At 50.0% G+C, this 14,938-nt stretch overlaps 5 protein-coding genes across 5 annotated transcripts; 4 read left to right on the top strand and 1 right to left on the bottom strand.

Moving 5' to 3' along the window:
• Positions 1 to 1,679: 1,679 nt before the first annotated feature.
• On the top strand, positions 1,680 to 3,022 carry DEU56DRAFT_913369 (NADH:flavin oxidoreductase/NADH oxidase; the record flags this gene model as incomplete). Its single annotated transcript, XM_041357513.1, has 3 exons — positions 1,680 to 2,373; positions 2,433 to 2,713; positions 2,882 to 3,022. 3 exons carry the CDS (start codon positions 1,680 to 1,682, stop codon positions 3,020 to 3,022), a joined length of 1,116 nt encoding a protein of 371 aa, XP_041207712.1.
• A 930-nt stretch (positions 3,023 to 3,952) lies between these two features.
• DEU56DRAFT_737896 (NADH:flavin oxidoreductase/NADH oxidase) lies at positions 3,953 to 5,314 on the top strand (the record flags this gene model as incomplete). The annotated part of the gene is made up of 3 exons (XM_041348618.1): positions 3,953 to 4,646; positions 4,706 to 4,986; positions 5,174 to 5,314. 3 exons carry the CDS (start codon positions 3,953 to 3,955, stop codon positions 5,312 to 5,314), a joined length of 1,116 nt encoding a protein of 371 aa, XP_041207711.1.
• Positions 5,315 to 5,887: 573 nt separating this feature from the next.
• DEU56DRAFT_395162 (uncharacterized protein) lies at positions 5,888 to 7,697 on the top strand. Its single transcript, XM_041346008.1, has 4 exons — positions 5,888 to 6,540; positions 6,593 to 6,718; positions 6,769 to 6,894; positions 6,946 to 7,697. Exons 1-4 carry the CDS (start codon positions 6,209 to 6,211, stop codon positions 7,529 to 7,531), a joined length of 1,170 nt encoding a protein of 389 aa, XP_041207710.1. The 5' UTR covers positions 5,888 to 6,208; the 3' UTR covers positions 7,532 to 7,697.
• DEU56DRAFT_395303 (uncharacterized protein) lies at positions 7,698 to 9,370 on the top strand. Its single transcript, XM_041346010.1, has 6 exons — positions 7,698 to 7,816; positions 7,875 to 8,274; positions 8,322 to 8,372; positions 8,423 to 8,551; positions 8,609 to 9,237; positions 9,283 to 9,370. The coding sequence occupies exons 2-5, from the start codon at positions 7,922 to 7,924 to the stop codon at positions 9,228 to 9,230; spliced, it is 1,155 nt and encodes a 384-aa protein (XP_041207709.1). The 5' UTR covers positions 7,698 to 7,816; positions 7,875 to 7,921; the 3' UTR covers positions 9,231 to 9,237; positions 9,283 to 9,370.
• A 1,857-nt stretch (positions 9,371 to 11,227) lies between these two features.
• Positions 11,228 to 14,109, bottom strand: DEU56DRAFT_395038 (WD40-repeat-containing domain protein). Its single transcript, XM_041346007.1, has 11 exons — positions 14,024 to 14,109; positions 12,950 to 13,962; positions 12,867 to 12,893; positions 12,721 to 12,748; positions 12,665 to 12,672; positions 12,435 to 12,605; positions 12,217 to 12,372; positions 12,039 to 12,146; positions 11,835 to 11,984; positions 11,358 to 11,775; positions 11,228 to 11,305 (listed from the first exon to the last, which is right to left on the bottom strand). Exons 2-10 carry the CDS (start codon positions 13,949 to 13,951, stop codon positions 11,605 to 11,607), a joined length of 1,821 nt encoding a protein of 606 aa, XP_041207708.1. The 5' UTR covers positions 13,952 to 13,962; positions 14,024 to 14,109; the 3' UTR covers positions 11,228 to 11,305; positions 11,358 to 11,604.
• Positions 14,110 to 14,938: the final 829 nt, after the last annotated feature.

Raw genomic sequence — 14,938 nt, 5'->3', positions numbered from 1 at the left:
CTGGGACGTTAAGAGCAAGCAGATGGTGTTTGGTCCACTAGTGAAGCATACAAGCTGGGTGTACTCAGTGTGCTTCTCTGTTGATGGCAAGAGACTTGCAAGCGGTTCGGATGACTCCACAGTCGTTGTATGGGATGCGGAGACTGGCACTGTCCTTGCAACACTTGACCGTCATCGTTATTCGGTGCATAGTGTCGCATTCAGCCCCGATGGGCTCAAATTAGCCTCTGGATCAGCAGATCATACCATCCTAGTTTGGCGCACTGATAACGCTGAACTTCTTCTCGAAATTAACGCCCACCAACAGTTGGTTCGAAGCGTTGTGTGGTCGCCTGACGGCCAGCAACTTGTCTCTGCGTCATTCGACAAAACAATCAAGTTCTGGGACTCTTCTAATGGAGACCAGATTGGGCAACCTTGCATCGGTCACAGTGACTGCATCTACTCGCTCGCCATGTCTTCTGATGGCACTTTCATTGCTACTGCCTCCCTCGACCAGACTATACTGCTGTGGAGCGTAAAGTCACGCCAGCAGATAGGAAAGGTACTCCATCGCGCACACTTGCTTCGCTGCGTCGCAATTTCTCCTAATGAAGAACTGCTCGTGAGTGGAGATGACGATGGAAATGTTCGGCTCTGGTCTATCGAGAACATACTTTCCACAGCATTCGGGCTGGATTCCTCATACGACTTTTTCTTTGCACACCGCAGTCAAGGAAGGCTGGAACGACACCTCTATGCAGAGGCCCTTGAAGACGCAGAAAAGGTGCGGACGATATCTGTGGTAGTCTTGCACCTGTGCTGTTAACACCAATACATAGGTTATCGAACTCAACCCCTCGAGCCACCTAGGGTACAAATTGAAGCACGCAGCACTCCATGGGGTGCAATTATATGATGAAGCAATCGAGGCATATAACACCATGCTTTCCAAGTTAAATCATACGCTCAACCCATAGATTTGCCGTAGACACAAAGTAGCTCTGCAGGAAGAAATCACGTTCCAAACTTGAACATGCTTAAGTCTTTCTCCTGCGTCGGTTGCGTGCCAGTCGATCTGAAGTCCTAGAAGTCGTCATTTGGAAAGTGATTCAGGTTCAACTGGAAAACACCCCACTTCATTTACTCAACACCCCCTTCTGGTTACGTAACTTCTCAGGTTCGCCAATTTGATCTTGGCCCTCATGATATCAAAATTTCTTTGCTCCAACCTCCGCAACGTACATCCACCCCCTTCTGCCGTGTCACCTCTTCTGCCTGCACAATCTCAGCAAACTCTTCTTATTTATACTTCTTTTTCCTCGGAGCCTGTTCGTTCGCTGTCCTGGCGGTGTCAGTTTCTTTCCGTTTGGTAGACGACCCATTCCCGGCCCGAACACCATCAATGTATTTTCCGTCTTCGGAGGGCACCAACCCAACATCAAACTTCACGAAATATTTTGCGGGTTGCGGGATGCGGGATGCAAGTTAATAGACATGGTCGCATCAACATCCACATTTGTGTCACGGTGAGAAGGCTTCCTTATGGCGGCCGACTAATGAAGAAGGAACAACTATCTTCATTATATTTGGTCTGCCTACGGGAGACTACCTGTTATGGGGCCTGAAGCCTGAGTGCCAGCATGTATATCTCCCATGGCTTAAGATCGCCCTTATGCACCTTGCTCACTGGGCCCATGATGACGCCCGCCCTCTTCACGCCCATCCAAGTGGGCCGCATGAATGTCAGCCACCGTATCGTCCTCGCCCCCCTCACTCGTGTTCGCGCCTACCCCACCCACGTTCCCAGTCCCCATGCAGCTACCTACTATGCGCAGCGTGCATCCGTCCCCGGAACACTCCTCGTCTCAGAGGCCACCTTCATATCTCGGGCTGCTGGCGGGAGGGAATTCGTCCCAGGCATCTACACGCAGGAACAGATAGACGGATGGGAAAAGGTCACGGATGCCGTGCATGAGAAGGGCAGCTTCATTTTTTGCCAGCTGTGGGCACTTGGGAGGGCAGCAGTCCCGGATGCCCTCCTCAAGGAGAATAACTCCCCACTTGTATCTGCCTCTCCCATCCCACTTTCCATCCGCCCTAACTCAGTCCCGCATGCCCTCACAGAGCCAGAGATAAAAACTTATATCGACGCTTATGTTACTGGTGCCAGGAACGCTATCGCAGCAGGCTTCGATGGCGTCGAAATCCATGGTGCAAACGGATACCTCATCGATCAGTTCTTGCAAGAGGTGAGCAATACCCGAGAGGATGAGTGGGGTGGGAGTATCGAGAAGCGAGCGAGGTTTGCGATTGAGGTTGTGGATGCGGTAGTCAAGGAGGTCGGCACTGAGAGGGTCAGTATTAGGTTGAGCCCATGGAGTCCATTTCAAGGTGCGTTTCAAATATCTTAAATCCATCGTTACAGTCGTACTTTACTAACTCTCGCACAGACATGGGATCTGCCAACCCAATCCCACAATTCTCCTACCTCGTACGCGAGCTCCGAAAGCACAACCTCGCCTACCTCCACATCACAGAACCACGCGTCGGCGGCAACATAGACGTGGACGCACCACCGCAGAGTAGCAACGACTTTCTGCGACAAATATGGTGCAAGGAGGGAAAGAATGGCGTGTTTATTAGTGCAGGTGGGTACACACGACAGACTGCGATAGAGACAGCACAAGAGAAGGGGGACATGATAGCATTTGGCAGGTTGTATATTCCGAATGTAAGTCCTTCTGTTCCTGAGTTTGTTTTATCCTTTCAATGTGCTCTTTCGTTATTCTTCGTCCATTTTCATTGCCCATGTGTGCTGTCATATTTCTTCCTGCACCTGTGGTCGATCTTTTTCGTATTTCACCTCTATCGGTACCTAATTTCCATGCTTTTCCAACAGCCTGACCTCCCTGCCCGACTCATGTACGACCTGCCGCTTGCTAAACCCGACCGCGCAACATTTTACCTCGCTGGCGATCTCACTGAGAAGGGATACGTTGATTTTCCAGCTGCAGATATACCAACAGAACGGAAGGTGTGAAGGCCAAGATTGCGAAGGTGAACGTTTCTGAACAGCCAAGATCGGGAGGTGTGTTTCAGGGGAGATGAAGACTTTCATAGACCTGCCGCTTAGATGCAGTGCTGACGTCGGCCGCAAATAGAATGTAGGCTACGACACCATACCCCGTGCGCAAGTTGTGAGCCATTTTCGCCTCCTGAGGTACGTATGGGGTATGTGCATCTGCGCCAACGACTGGGGTCTATCAATGGTAAGTGTGTTAATTGGTTTGTATGATTGTTCGCTTGATGGTAGTATACATGCTCGCTGATGTGGTCTACCAGCAAAATCACACGGATGACATGAGTGCAGCAACTTTGATGTTACCACTTTGACGTGAGGTCCATGTGTGGTTTGGGCTGTAAAAGAGGTGTTTATCATCTTGCGATCCCATGGAGGAGACATGTAAATTTGTTTGTCTCACAGGCCAAATTTCAAATATTTTGCGGGGAACATGGCATCGGTGCGGGCGGCTCGGTACTAAGCTATGGGTAAACACCGCCTACTTAGGCCGCCTATGACGTGTTCCAACTGGAGAGCGAAGGATCATCGGGTGGACTTCATATCTACCAGCAGTCCAAGTCTTCAATGTGGTATCGGTGCGAGAGCGACTCCTTCTTCAAAGTCACATGCCGTGCGTGCATGCTCACGCGAACTGGGTTCTGACAGAGTCCCAGATACATCGTGCAAGACAGTCTATGGGTTATCGAAATCCCACTGGGAGTCACATTCAAGCTTCACGTAATATTTCACGGATGGCAGAGTGCATCGATCGACGTATCGTTGTGTGGGAAGGTTTCCTCATGGGCCATGGCGGCCGACCCATGACTGTGCATTATGCGCAAAGGCCTGAGTACTTATATCTCCCATGGCACAAGACAGTCCTTACGCACCTTACTCACCTGGCCCACGATGACATCCACCCTCTTCACGCCCATCCAAGTAGGGCACATGGACCTTAGCCACCGCATCGTCCTCGCCCCCCTCACCCGGTTTCGTGGCTACTCCAGCCACGTCCCTGGGCCCCATGCAGCAACCTACTATGCACAACGTGGCTCCGTCACTGGAACACTCCTAGTCTCTGAGGCCACCTTCATCTCCCAAGCTGCTGGCGGGATGGACTTCGTCCCCGGCATCTATACACAAGAGCAGGTTGAAGGATGGAAAAAAGTCACGGATGCCGTGCATGAGAAGGGTAGCTTTATTTTTTGCCAGCTGTGGGCGCTTGGGAGGGCAGCAATCCCGGATGTCCTCTCCAAGGAGAATAACTCCCCGTTTGTATCTGCTTCCCCTATCCCACTTTCCACCGACCCTGTTCCTGTCCCACATGCCCTCACGGAGCCGGAGATAAAAACTTATATCGACGCTTATGTTACTGCCACCAGGAATGCCGTAGCAGCAGGCTTCGATGGCGTTGAAATCCATGGTGCAAATGGATATCTCATTGACCAGTTCTTGCAAGAGGCGAGTAATACCCGAGAGGATGGATGGGGCGGGAGTATCGAGAAGCGAGCAAGGTTTGCGATTGAGATTGCGGATGCGCTAGTCAAGGAGGTCGGCGCTGAGAGGGTCGGCATCAGGTTGAGTCCATGGAGTCCCTTTCAAGGTGTGTTCTATCTCTTCTCAATCAGTCGTTACAGTCGTACTTTACTGACTCTCGTACAGACATGGGATCTGCCAACCCAATCCCACAATTCTCCTACCTCGTACGCGAGCTCCGAAAACGCAACCTCGCCTACCTCCACGTCACAGAGCCACGCGTCGGCGGCAACATAGACGTGGACGCACCACCGCAGAGTAGCAACGATTTTCTGCGTCAAATATGGTGTGAGGAGGGAAAGAGCGGCGTATTTATTAGCGCAGGCGGGTACACACGACAGACTGCGATCGAGACAGCGCAGGACAAGGGGGGCATGGTAGCATTTGGCAGGTTGTATATTCCGAATGTAAGTGCTTCGCTGTTTCTAAATTTGTTTGTTTTATCCTTCCAATATTCCACGTTCGTTCTTCTCTCAGTTGTCCATTTTCTTTGAGCAAGTGCTGACATCTCTCTCTTCTTGTGCTGCTTCTGTCCTGCACGGCGCCTTTATATTCCACCTCTATTTCTACCTCACCCTCACGCGCGTGCAACAGCCTGACCTCCCCACCCGCCTCATGTGCGACCTGCCGCTTACCAAGGCGGACCGTGCAACATTCTACCTCCCCGGGGATCACACTGGGAAAGGATACATCGATTTTCCAGCGGCCGATGTACAAACAGAAGGGAATTTGTGAAGGGAATTTGTGTACCACCGAGGTAGTGGAGGGGAGGTGAGCTTTCTGAACTGGGATGAATATCCAAGACCGTGGATGTGTGTTGCAACAATTTTTCGAGGGATGCCGTAGACTCGCCGCCCAGCTGCAGTTCTGATGTCGACCGCAAATAGAATGACGACACCATACCCCGTGCGTAGATTGTGTGCCATTTCCGCCCTCCGAGGTACGCATGTGGTATGCATGTCTACTGAAGTATGGTATTGGTCAGTATGTGTTGGTTTGCCCAAATCGTGATGGCCATTTTGCCTGTGCGTATACCTCCTACATCAGATGGCTAACATGAGTGCAACAATTGACGTTGCTGCTTCCATGCGAGGCCACTTGTGAGTGGTTTCTCCTTGTACTTATCATCCTGTGATTCCATGGCGGAGACGTGTTGAACAAGGATACTGCATCGCTGGCCTGTTTCTGAATATTTATCGGCGAATGCTTTGATGTGTTTCGGTGCCGGTGGCTACGCAATGGCAAGTATATGCCACCAAGGACGCGATGCGGCCAACATCCAAACAGCTGTCCTCACTACCTTGCTCCATCGTAGGTATGGTCCGACTGTGATGGAACACTGCTACAGTTGGATCGAAGCGTATATTGCAGCCCACGCAGGGGTAATCACTCCACAACGCCACTTGAGATACTGGGTATCTTCTCTAGACGGATCACGATTGCCAAGGTCAAACGCGATAACGATGTGTGAGAATGTGAACAAGTAGTCCAGAATTCCGCAAGACACCGGTCTAGCCTCGGTGAACACGAATCAGATCGCAAACCGGTGACGACAGATAGTGAGTGAAGGTCCAGGCTCGGTGGGTGTATGATAATATTAGGGTTACTAACGGACGTACTTGGGTTTCAATGATGGCGCTCCACAGGCTTGGTTCTTTCTCTCCTGCCTCCATGAACGTTGCTGGCCCTTTACGACCACACCCTGTCCCTGGTCCAAGAGAAATGGATAACTATGATGAGGATCTTGCCTATATGGTCGCTCAACTCGGTCTTTCTGACATCGAGAGGTTGCAAACTTCATATGATATCAGGGAGCGTCATGGAGTGGGGCTCTCTGACCATGAAGTTGCTTTCGCATTGTTGATGCAGAACGCTCGAGAACTTGCAGAGTTCAATGCTGATCAGGAACTGGCCCAACGGCTTGCTGTTGACAGAGGTGGGGAGGCTGGTCCTGCACATAGGCAAGGAAGCATATTTATTGCGGAATCCACCAAAGCTAACACTGATAAGCAGGCCGGCAACAGTTGTGCAGCAAGCTCATGCTGTGGAAGGAGGTGAACCGGAACCTGTGCCTGGAAGGCCCCATGCGGAATCCACCATGACAAAGGTACAAACACAGGTAAACAAGCCGGCAACAAAGTACGCTTGCGATTTTAATGCTTCCCTCGACTTTCTGACGTGAATTTTAGCATCACATCAAGGATACATACATTGCTTGATTCCTTTCATCTGACGTCCATATGGCGTGGTCAGACTAGACCAAATCCAGTTCAAGCGCCAACTATCACGACCAGTCGGACTAGAGTTCCTCCTCGGTGAGACATGTTATGATTCTAGTGTACTGTTACTGAAACCACCATAACCAGGGCTACAGGTCACGCCTGTGTGATCTGTCGGGATCCCATCTTTGGAGAGGAGGTTCAAACACCATGTGGTCACTTTTATGACATCGGCTGCATCATCAACCTATTCCAGTCAGCACTGCGCGACGAGCTCCTGTATCCTCCTCGATGTTGTCATCTGAACATTCCACTCTTACGAGTTCGACCTCACTTGACGCAGGTAGTCCTCGCAGAGTTTGAACTCAAAGCTCAAGAATTTGGGACCCTGAAGCGCGTGTATTGTGTTGAATCCACTTGCAGCCGTTTTCTCGGGCCCTTACACGAGGGGAATTCGAGCAAGGCGTTTAAGTGCCCGTCCCCTAAATGCACGACAACGACATGTGGGAAATGCCGCGGGAGATACAGAAGATTCACCCACTTCTGCAATCTCGATGCAGAGACTGAAGGAGTACTCACGCTAAGCCGCGCCTCAGGATGGTCACGCTGTCCAGGCTGTGCTCAGGTAGTCGAGCTTAGCACGGGGTGTTACCACATGACCTGCCGATGTAAGACAGAGTTCTGCTATCTGTGCAGAGCACGGTGGAAGACCTGCAAGTGCCGACGCAGTTGATTATGCAAGAGAATTGTTCCATATAGGTGCTGTTAAGGTATGAATGAAAACTAAAGAGTTCCCCGTTTTTTGAAATGGACACAACCAGAACATCTTTAGCGTCCTGACGTCTATCATATTATGAACATAACCCATGTCCTTGACCCCTGCCAGGTCTAACCTATCGTATGATCATCAAGTGGACGTGAATCCAGATGCGGCCACTCGTCGACTATAACATCGCAAGCTGTGTTTGACATCGGGGATGGATAAGCGAATACAGGCAGAGGTTTACGGTCGAGTAAGGTACCCTAGCCCTACAAGAACATGCTGAAGATGAAGGACTTGACGAGATTTTGAACAGCGTATTTGGTTTGAGCGCAGACTCGCAAACAACGGATATCTGGGTATATGATATCATTAGGGGCTACTAATGGTCCTGGACAAAATAATTACAGATTTAGTTCTCTCTCTCTTGCCACCATGAACGTTGCCGGTCCCTCACGACCACGACCGCTCCCTAGTTCAAGAGAAATAGACAACCATGAGGAAGATCTTACTCGTATGATCGCTGAACTGGGTCTTTCGGACGTCGAGAGACTGCAGGCATTATATGATAATAGAAGGCATCGAAGAAAGGGGCTCTCAGATCGTGAAGTTGCTTTCACATTGTTGATACAGAATGCTCGAGAACTTGCGGAGTTCAATGCTGATCAGGCACTTGCCCAGCGACTTGCTATTGGGGAGCCTGATCCTGTGCCTAGGTGAGACTGTATATTGCGGAATTCACCGAGGCTAACACTATCAGCAGGGCAGCAACAGTCGTGGAGCAAGCTGTTGCCCCTAAATCCGCCATCAGAAAGTACGCTTGCGAGTATAATACTGCCCTCGACTCCCTGACGAGAATTCTAGCAGTACTACATCAAAGACACAAACATGGAGTGAATTGCTTGACTCCTTTCTTTCGACGCCCGTATCGAGCGGCCAGAACACACCAAATCCAGGTCGGGCGCCAACTATTACAGTCAGAGCTACTCCTCGGTTAGACATGTTACGATACTGGTGTACTGTTTATACTGACCTTACCATAACAAGCAGAGCTACTGGTCACAAATGTGTGATCTGTCAGGATCCCATCTTCGGAGAGGAAGTTCGGGCACCGTGTAATCACTTTTTCGATATCGGCTGCATCACCGACCTATTCCGGTCAGCAATGCGCGATGAGCGCCTCTATCCTCCTCGATGTTGTCATCAAAACGTTCCGCTCCCCCAAGTTCGGCCTCACTTGACGCAGGCAGTCCTCACCGAGTTTGAACTCAAGGCTCAGGAATTTGGGACGCTGAAGCGTGTGTACTGTGTTGAATCCACGTGCAGCCGTTTCCTCGGACCCTTACACGAGGGGGATTCGGCGGTTAAGGTCTTTACATGCCCATCCCCTAAATGTACAACGATGACATGTGCAAAATGTCGCGGGAGGTACTACAGAAGATTAACCCACTCCTGCATTCCCGATGCAGAGAATGAGGGAGTGCTCAAGCTAAGCCGTGCCTCAGGATGGTCACGCTGCCCAGGCTGCGCTCAGATGATCGAGCTTAGCATGGGGTGTTACCATATGACCTGCCGATGCAAGACAGAGTTTTGCTATTTGTGCAGAGCACCATGGAAGACTTGCAAGTGTCCAAAATGGGACGAGTCTAGGCTGCTTGCTCCCCCACAGTGAGAGCGTGGTGAGTGCTCAGTTACTGCTGCGTAGCCTGCTCATTTTCTCCAAGAGGCACCTGCAATGGAACGAGTGCCCGTTTCTGGCACTGCCAATGTCCCCTGGCCCCCGTAAAGCATTGCTTTTGGTTTCGCGGGATTGAACGTTCTTACATATGTTAGATAAAAAGGTCCAGGGGGTATCATTCCGTGCATGTATCGTCAATGTATAAGTGACAACGCGTCAAAGAATGCAGTTATAATATCTCTAGCGTCCTGACATCCATCATATCATGAACAGCAGCCATGTCCTTCACTTGTGCGTTGATATTGTGATCTGACGCGATCCTCTTGTACTCCCCACCGCGCTGCTGCACTAGCAAAAGTGCGCCAAAAGGTTGTCCAAGTCGGACGACCAACCTCAACGCTCGCAAGTGAGATTCTGAATCAACTGGCTCATTGTCTCCAGGAGACCCATTGTACGATCCGTCTGACAGAGATTCCGAATCTGACAAATCGTCCACGTTCTGCGGATCGTCCGCAAGGTCAGGCAGCTCGAGGTCATAACGATTCCATGGACGGACGAGCAAATATCGCTGCCGAGGAGATCTTGTCCGCGAGAACTGAGTCAACCTGTCTTCTGTGGTGATTAACATGTCTTGAAGCCCTTCTGCTTTGATTTCATAAGTGAGATGTGTCTCACGGTCTTGACCTCGTCCCCCTCTGACTTCTGTGACAGGAAATGCAATGCAATGCAAGTGCAGTCTACGTGTCATGAAACGAGGGGCGGTTAGGTCGCCAAGCCTGGCATACAGTGTTGAAGCAAGCTTCACAACAATTGCATTTTGCAGCGACGAGACCGATGTCTGTATCTGGTCTTCAGATAGAAATGGCGGTGTGGATGTGGGAGGGTTGTATGCGGACATGTCGGCTGGTAGACAACTGTGGAACTCGGATGCTTTTCCGACCCAATCCAGGGCAGTGATGTCTCCCGACTGAGCGACGATTTCCTGTAAGAGCCGACCAAGCGCATGTTGTTTCCCCTCGCCGTAGATTACAGGTAGGTGGAGGCCGAAAATGCCAAATAATGAGTACGCGATGTCTTCCTGCAACGTGGTGGCACGCGTAGACGCCCATCGCAGTTTCTCTCGCGCGCCTGTCATGCCCGGGCTGAAGGCGACGAGAGTCTGTGCATCTATCCCTGTCGAATCCTCCAACTCCTGCATGATAGCAACAGACTCCTTATGGTTGGGAGAGTGGTCATTGAGATATAACGTCCAATCTGCTTGGTAGAAGAGAACGACTGCAGGAGCCAGAAATTCCTGAACAGTCCATCCTCGCGTGTTCCAAGTGCTGGCTGCGAGTGCCCCAGACGTCGACAAAGGCGGGACGTCCGACAGGTAGATGATCGTAAGAGCCGAGCGGCGATACCAAACGAACATGGAGTTGACTGATCGTTGGAGTTCAACATTGTTGTTCTGATCTATACAGCACGTATCACTCCAGGCCCAGAGATACCCCGCGTTACGAGCGAGTTTGCAGAATGTCTGCAACTTCACCACGGTCCCAATTGGATCCAAATCATACACGACCTTGTCCTCGATGTCGGGTAACCGTGGCTCCTCGTTTTCCCACCTGTGTGATAGCATGACCCAACGGAAGTACATCTCCACTGCTTCCTCGATGGACTCCATTTGAAGGTGCGGATGCTTTATTGATGACGACAAGAGCTTTTTGTACTCTGTGCTCGTCTTGAAGGTATTTGTCTGTGCCTGTCGATCGCATAACCGCCCAGTGGAAGTGTTGACTAGACGAAGTGGGGCACTTTCCAGGTGAGAGTGGACAGTTTTTCGAACAGCATCTTCGACTTCAGGCGGACTGACATACTGCTGACGCAGCTCTGGAGAAATACTTCATCATTTTCACGCTGACACGAGTTATTCAGTGCTTACTTTGTGTCTGCGGGTCAGATGCATTTTCCAACTTGGAGAGCATGGTTTTGAAGGCTATGACTGCTTCATCATAGCGTTGTGCTTCATGAAGCGCTGCATGTTGTAATTTATACCCAACATGAGACGAAGGGTCGAGTTCGATGACCTGTGATTCAGCACAATCAGTACAATTGCTTGATAAATGATATTGTCAGCACCTTTTCCGCGTCGTGAAGGGCATCCGCATATAAGCCTAGTCCCAACTTTGCTCGACTGCGGTGTGTAAAGAGGTAGTGACTCGAGGAATCCATCTCAATCGCTGCCGAATAGAGTTTGACGGCCATCTCATGATTGCTCGCAGAAACATCCATGTGTGCCTTCGCAACACAGCGTGCAGTGCAGTCTTGTTTGAAGGCTAATTGGCATCACTATGAGTATCAATGTTCGGTTATTCGACACCTTAAATTATTTACTGGTAGACCATTCAAGGCAGCTGTCCTTCGCAGCGTCGCTAATCCTGCTCATCATGTATTGATGAGATTCGACCGCTTCGGTCAGTCGACCAGCGCGGAGTAACGAGTCACACCGTCTTTGGTTGACAGTTTGCCACAACGAGTCAAAGTCCCAGCCGAAGAGCTACCCAGCGCACATAATCAATTAGTAAAAGTGACCTCTCCCGCTTCGTAAGGACGCACCAGTGTGAAAATCTTCCATCTAGGTTCCAAAAGTGCTGCGTGCAAGAACAAGCGGGTTATGGTGTTAATGTTTGCTGTGAATTGATCCGCGGCTTCGTTGTACTGTCCACTCTGGAAGTCGATTGTTGCAAGCTGCACGAGTAGATATGCCTAGGGAGGGTATGTTAAAATGAGAGCTCTCGCGAGGTTTAACAAGAAGCTCACCTCAACGACCCTACAAGAAAGTGTATCTAATTGTTGACAAGCGGTTGCGAGGTCTTGAACTCGCCGCATTGCCTCATCATGGCGACCTGCATTGAAAAGCGCAACAGCCTTGACCACATTAGATTGAAGTCTTAGTATGAAAGACCGTCTATTAAAGATAGTGCTGAGAGTGGCATACCTTGATCAATAGTAAAAGATCGATATTCATTGGATCACGATTCGAAAATACGAACGCGAGATCAAAAGCTTCCATGGCATCTAAAACCTGGTCGTTGCCGCATAGAGCAATGCCCTTAGAGATGTAGCCCATTAACGAGGGTTGAATGGAAATTGACTATGTCATCAAGGAGTCAGTCAACCTGTGTTCAACGAGTCGAGATATGTACAACGCCCTACCTTGACTGCGTCTTGAAGCGCATTGTCCCAGTCGAAAATTCGCGCCCTTACAATTGAGCGATTGGCGTAGGAGTCAGAATTGTTGTTATCGGCATCGATCTCTTGGACTAGCAGCTCTTCAGGTGTATGAAAGTATCCTGCATCGCGAATGGTCGTATTTATAGCGAGGAACTGCGTGAATCATGGTCAAGTTCAGTGATAAAAAAGAGCATTGAAGGCAAACAGCTCACGTCGAATTCTGAGGATCTAGATTGAGTGCTAGAGATTTCGGGAGTGTCTGACGAACTTTTGATTATGCTGTCGCGATCGCTAGGCTAAACGCCGAACGATGTCAGTGACTAGACAGGCGGATGAATAATGGGTGAGGGCATACCTGAATGTCACTGTGAGCATGATCGTTCATGTATTGTAATTAGCAGTAAGAAGACTTACTTGGATGAGATGTGTTGACAGAGTTTTCTGATAACTCGAGTGAGACTCGCAGGCCCATGAGAGAGAAGTGGAAATAAGCCCACAGAAGTCCGATTAGTAAGTTGTCTCTGTTGCTCTACCTCTGCCTCGTATTGCTTGAGTATGTTCTTCAAGAACCAGAACCAAACCCTCCCTTCGTTATCTCCGCTGACGAGCCATTTCCCATCAGGAGAAATTGCAACACATAAGAGACCAGCGAGGTGTTCGAGTGCCTGTCCTATATTTCTGTGGGTCTTTGTACTCCACAGTCGGACAGTCTTGTCGTCCGAGGCGGCGGCAATGAAGGAGTTATCAGAAGAGATATCGAGCGAGCGGATCCAGTCAGTGTGACCGGTGCAAGTGAGACCATTCTGGTCTCCATTAGATGAATTCCAGAACATGACTGATCCATATGATGCAGAGACAAGTTGCTGGCCGTCGGACGACCACACAACACTTCGAACTGGATTTTTGTGAGCGTCAATCTCGAAGAGAAGCTCGGGGTTGACGGCATTCCAAACTCGGATGCTACAGTCCGATGAACCGGAGGCTAATTTTAGGCCATCTGGGCTAAACGCCACACTCCATACCGATCCACGATGACTGTCGAGCGTCGTGATGACTGCACCAGTCTCAGCGTTCCATACAACAACTGTGAAGTCTTGCGACCCGCTGGCGAATCTCTTTCCATCGGGGGAGAAGCACACAGACTCTACCCAGTGGGTATGCTTCACCAGCGGTTCGAATACCATCTGCTTGCTCTCGACGTCCCACATGATGATCCTCTTATCCCTTCCCCCACTGACCATTCGCCTGTCGTCCGGGGATACGGCGACTGATCGCACCCAGTCCTTGTGTCCTTCAAATGACCCTCCTATCAATGCTCCTTTCTGCACGTCCCAAATTCGCAGAGTTGTGTCTTTTGAACAAGTGACGACCCGCTGACTGTCTTTGAAGAATGCAACTGCCTCCACTTCGCTTTTGTGCCCTCGTATCGTCCGCCTTGACGCAGGTCGCCCTCTCACAGTCAGAAACACATTTTTTGCTGCATCAACCACCGTTGACATGCCTTGTTGGCCTAGACAAAGAGACAGATTCAGACGGTAAGCGGCATTTTTTTTAGGGATGACGATGGTTACCTTGCAGGTATGATATATGGGTGGGTTTTACCCGTGTAGACCAACCTGAAGGCGGCTGTTCGGGTTCTAGCAATTTTTAGCTTCCTACCATGCTGTAGTGCTAATTACAGCATGAACTCATTGTCACTGCCACTCTTCATAGCTTCACATGTCACGGCGAAGCGCTCGTCGCACGTTGATTCTTCAAACAATGAACTCGCTCGAAAGAGCATGTGCCTGGTTGTTCGGCGCACTACAGCCCATCCTGTAATCAGATATCATTATCATCTGTAAGGCACTACATGCCCCGAGGTCAAAGAAGGCTGACGGGCGATGACCAGGCGTTCATATTCCCTGCTCTCACTTGCACGTTAAAATGTGAAAGTATACTGCAAAGACGAACGCGCAATGGATTATCATGTCACGTCACCGAAAGTTTTTTGTTCCAAACACTGGGACAGCCGAGGGTAACCTGGCAGATGATCTTTCAATGCGACATATCAGGGCATGGGTGTCTGGAGCGGCGATTAAGTACAAGGCGACTATGCATGTGACCGGTGTGTGCCTGCCTGCTAGCCAGCATCCGAACATACTTATACTTAGGACATGTGAAAGTTTCCCATGACACCAAATTCCCGGTGTGGATAAGTTTCCAGATAATTATGAAACAGAGGCTGGGGATTTGAAGCAAAATATTGGGGAGAAATATCACACCTACTACTTACGATATATTCCAAATGATGTGATCTTAAATGTGTCGCGGAGGTTGTCGAGTTGATTTCTGGTACCGTGTTGCGTCATGGTTAAAATCACGTATGGATGACGTGCTAGTGTGCGGCAGGAGCTGCATGTGACCTGTGGTACTTTTGCAAGGATGTGTTGCAGTGTTGCAGTGCGGCGAGAACTGAATCAGTTTGTTAGCTGTGGTGATTGGCA

Source organism: Suillus clintonianus, assembly GCF_016758775.1.
Source record: "Suillus clintonianus strain FC179 chromosome Unknown DEU56scaffold_42, whole genome shotgun sequence".
Classification (NCBI taxonomy): Eukaryota; Fungi; Basidiomycota; class Agaricomycetes; order Boletales; family Suillaceae; genus Suillus; species Suillus clintonianus.
Note: the sequence above shows the minus strand (reverse complement) of the source record. Positions and strands in the feature narration are given on the sequence as shown.

Excerpts from the sequence above, each read along its gene's own strand:
- DEU56DRAFT_395162 (XM_041346008.1), top strand. The coding sequence starts at position 6,209 with ATGATGGCGCTCCACAGGCTTGGTTCTTTCTCTCCTGCCTCCATGAAC. Across the intron at positions 6,541-6,592 it reads GAGGCTGGTCCTGCACATAG|GCCGGCAACAGTTGTGCAGC; the intron begins GCAAGGAAGCAT and ends ACTGATAAGCAG. Across the intron at positions 6,719-6,768 it reads GTAAACAAGCCGGCAACAAA|CATCACATCAAGGATACATA; the intron begins GTACGCTTGCGA and ends CGTGAATTTTAG.
- DEU56DRAFT_395303 (XM_041346010.1), top strand. The coding sequence starts at position 7,922 with ATGATATCATTAGGGGCTACTAATGGTCCTGGACAAAATAATTACAGA. Across the intron at positions 8,275-8,321 it reads GAGCCTGATCCTGTGCCTAG|GGCAGCAACAGTCGTGGAGC; the intron begins GTGAGACTGTAT and ends CACTATCAGCAG. Across the intron at positions 8,373-8,422 it reads CCTAAATCCGCCATCAGAAA|CAGTACTACATCAAAGACAC; the intron begins GTACGCTTGCGA and ends CGAGAATTCTAG.
- DEU56DRAFT_395038 (XM_041346007.1), bottom strand. The coding sequence starts at position 13,951 with ATGTCAACGGTGGTTGATGCAGCAAAAAATGTGTTTCTGACTGTGAGA. Across the intron at positions 12,373-12,434 it reads CGCTTCAAGACGCAGTCAAG|TCAATTTCCATTCAACCCTC; the intron begins GTAGGGCGTTGT and ends TTGATGACATAG. Across the intron at positions 12,147-12,216 it reads ATCTTTTACTATTGATCAAG|GCTGTTGCGCTTTTCAATGC; the intron begins GTATGCCACTCT and ends AATGTGGTCAAG.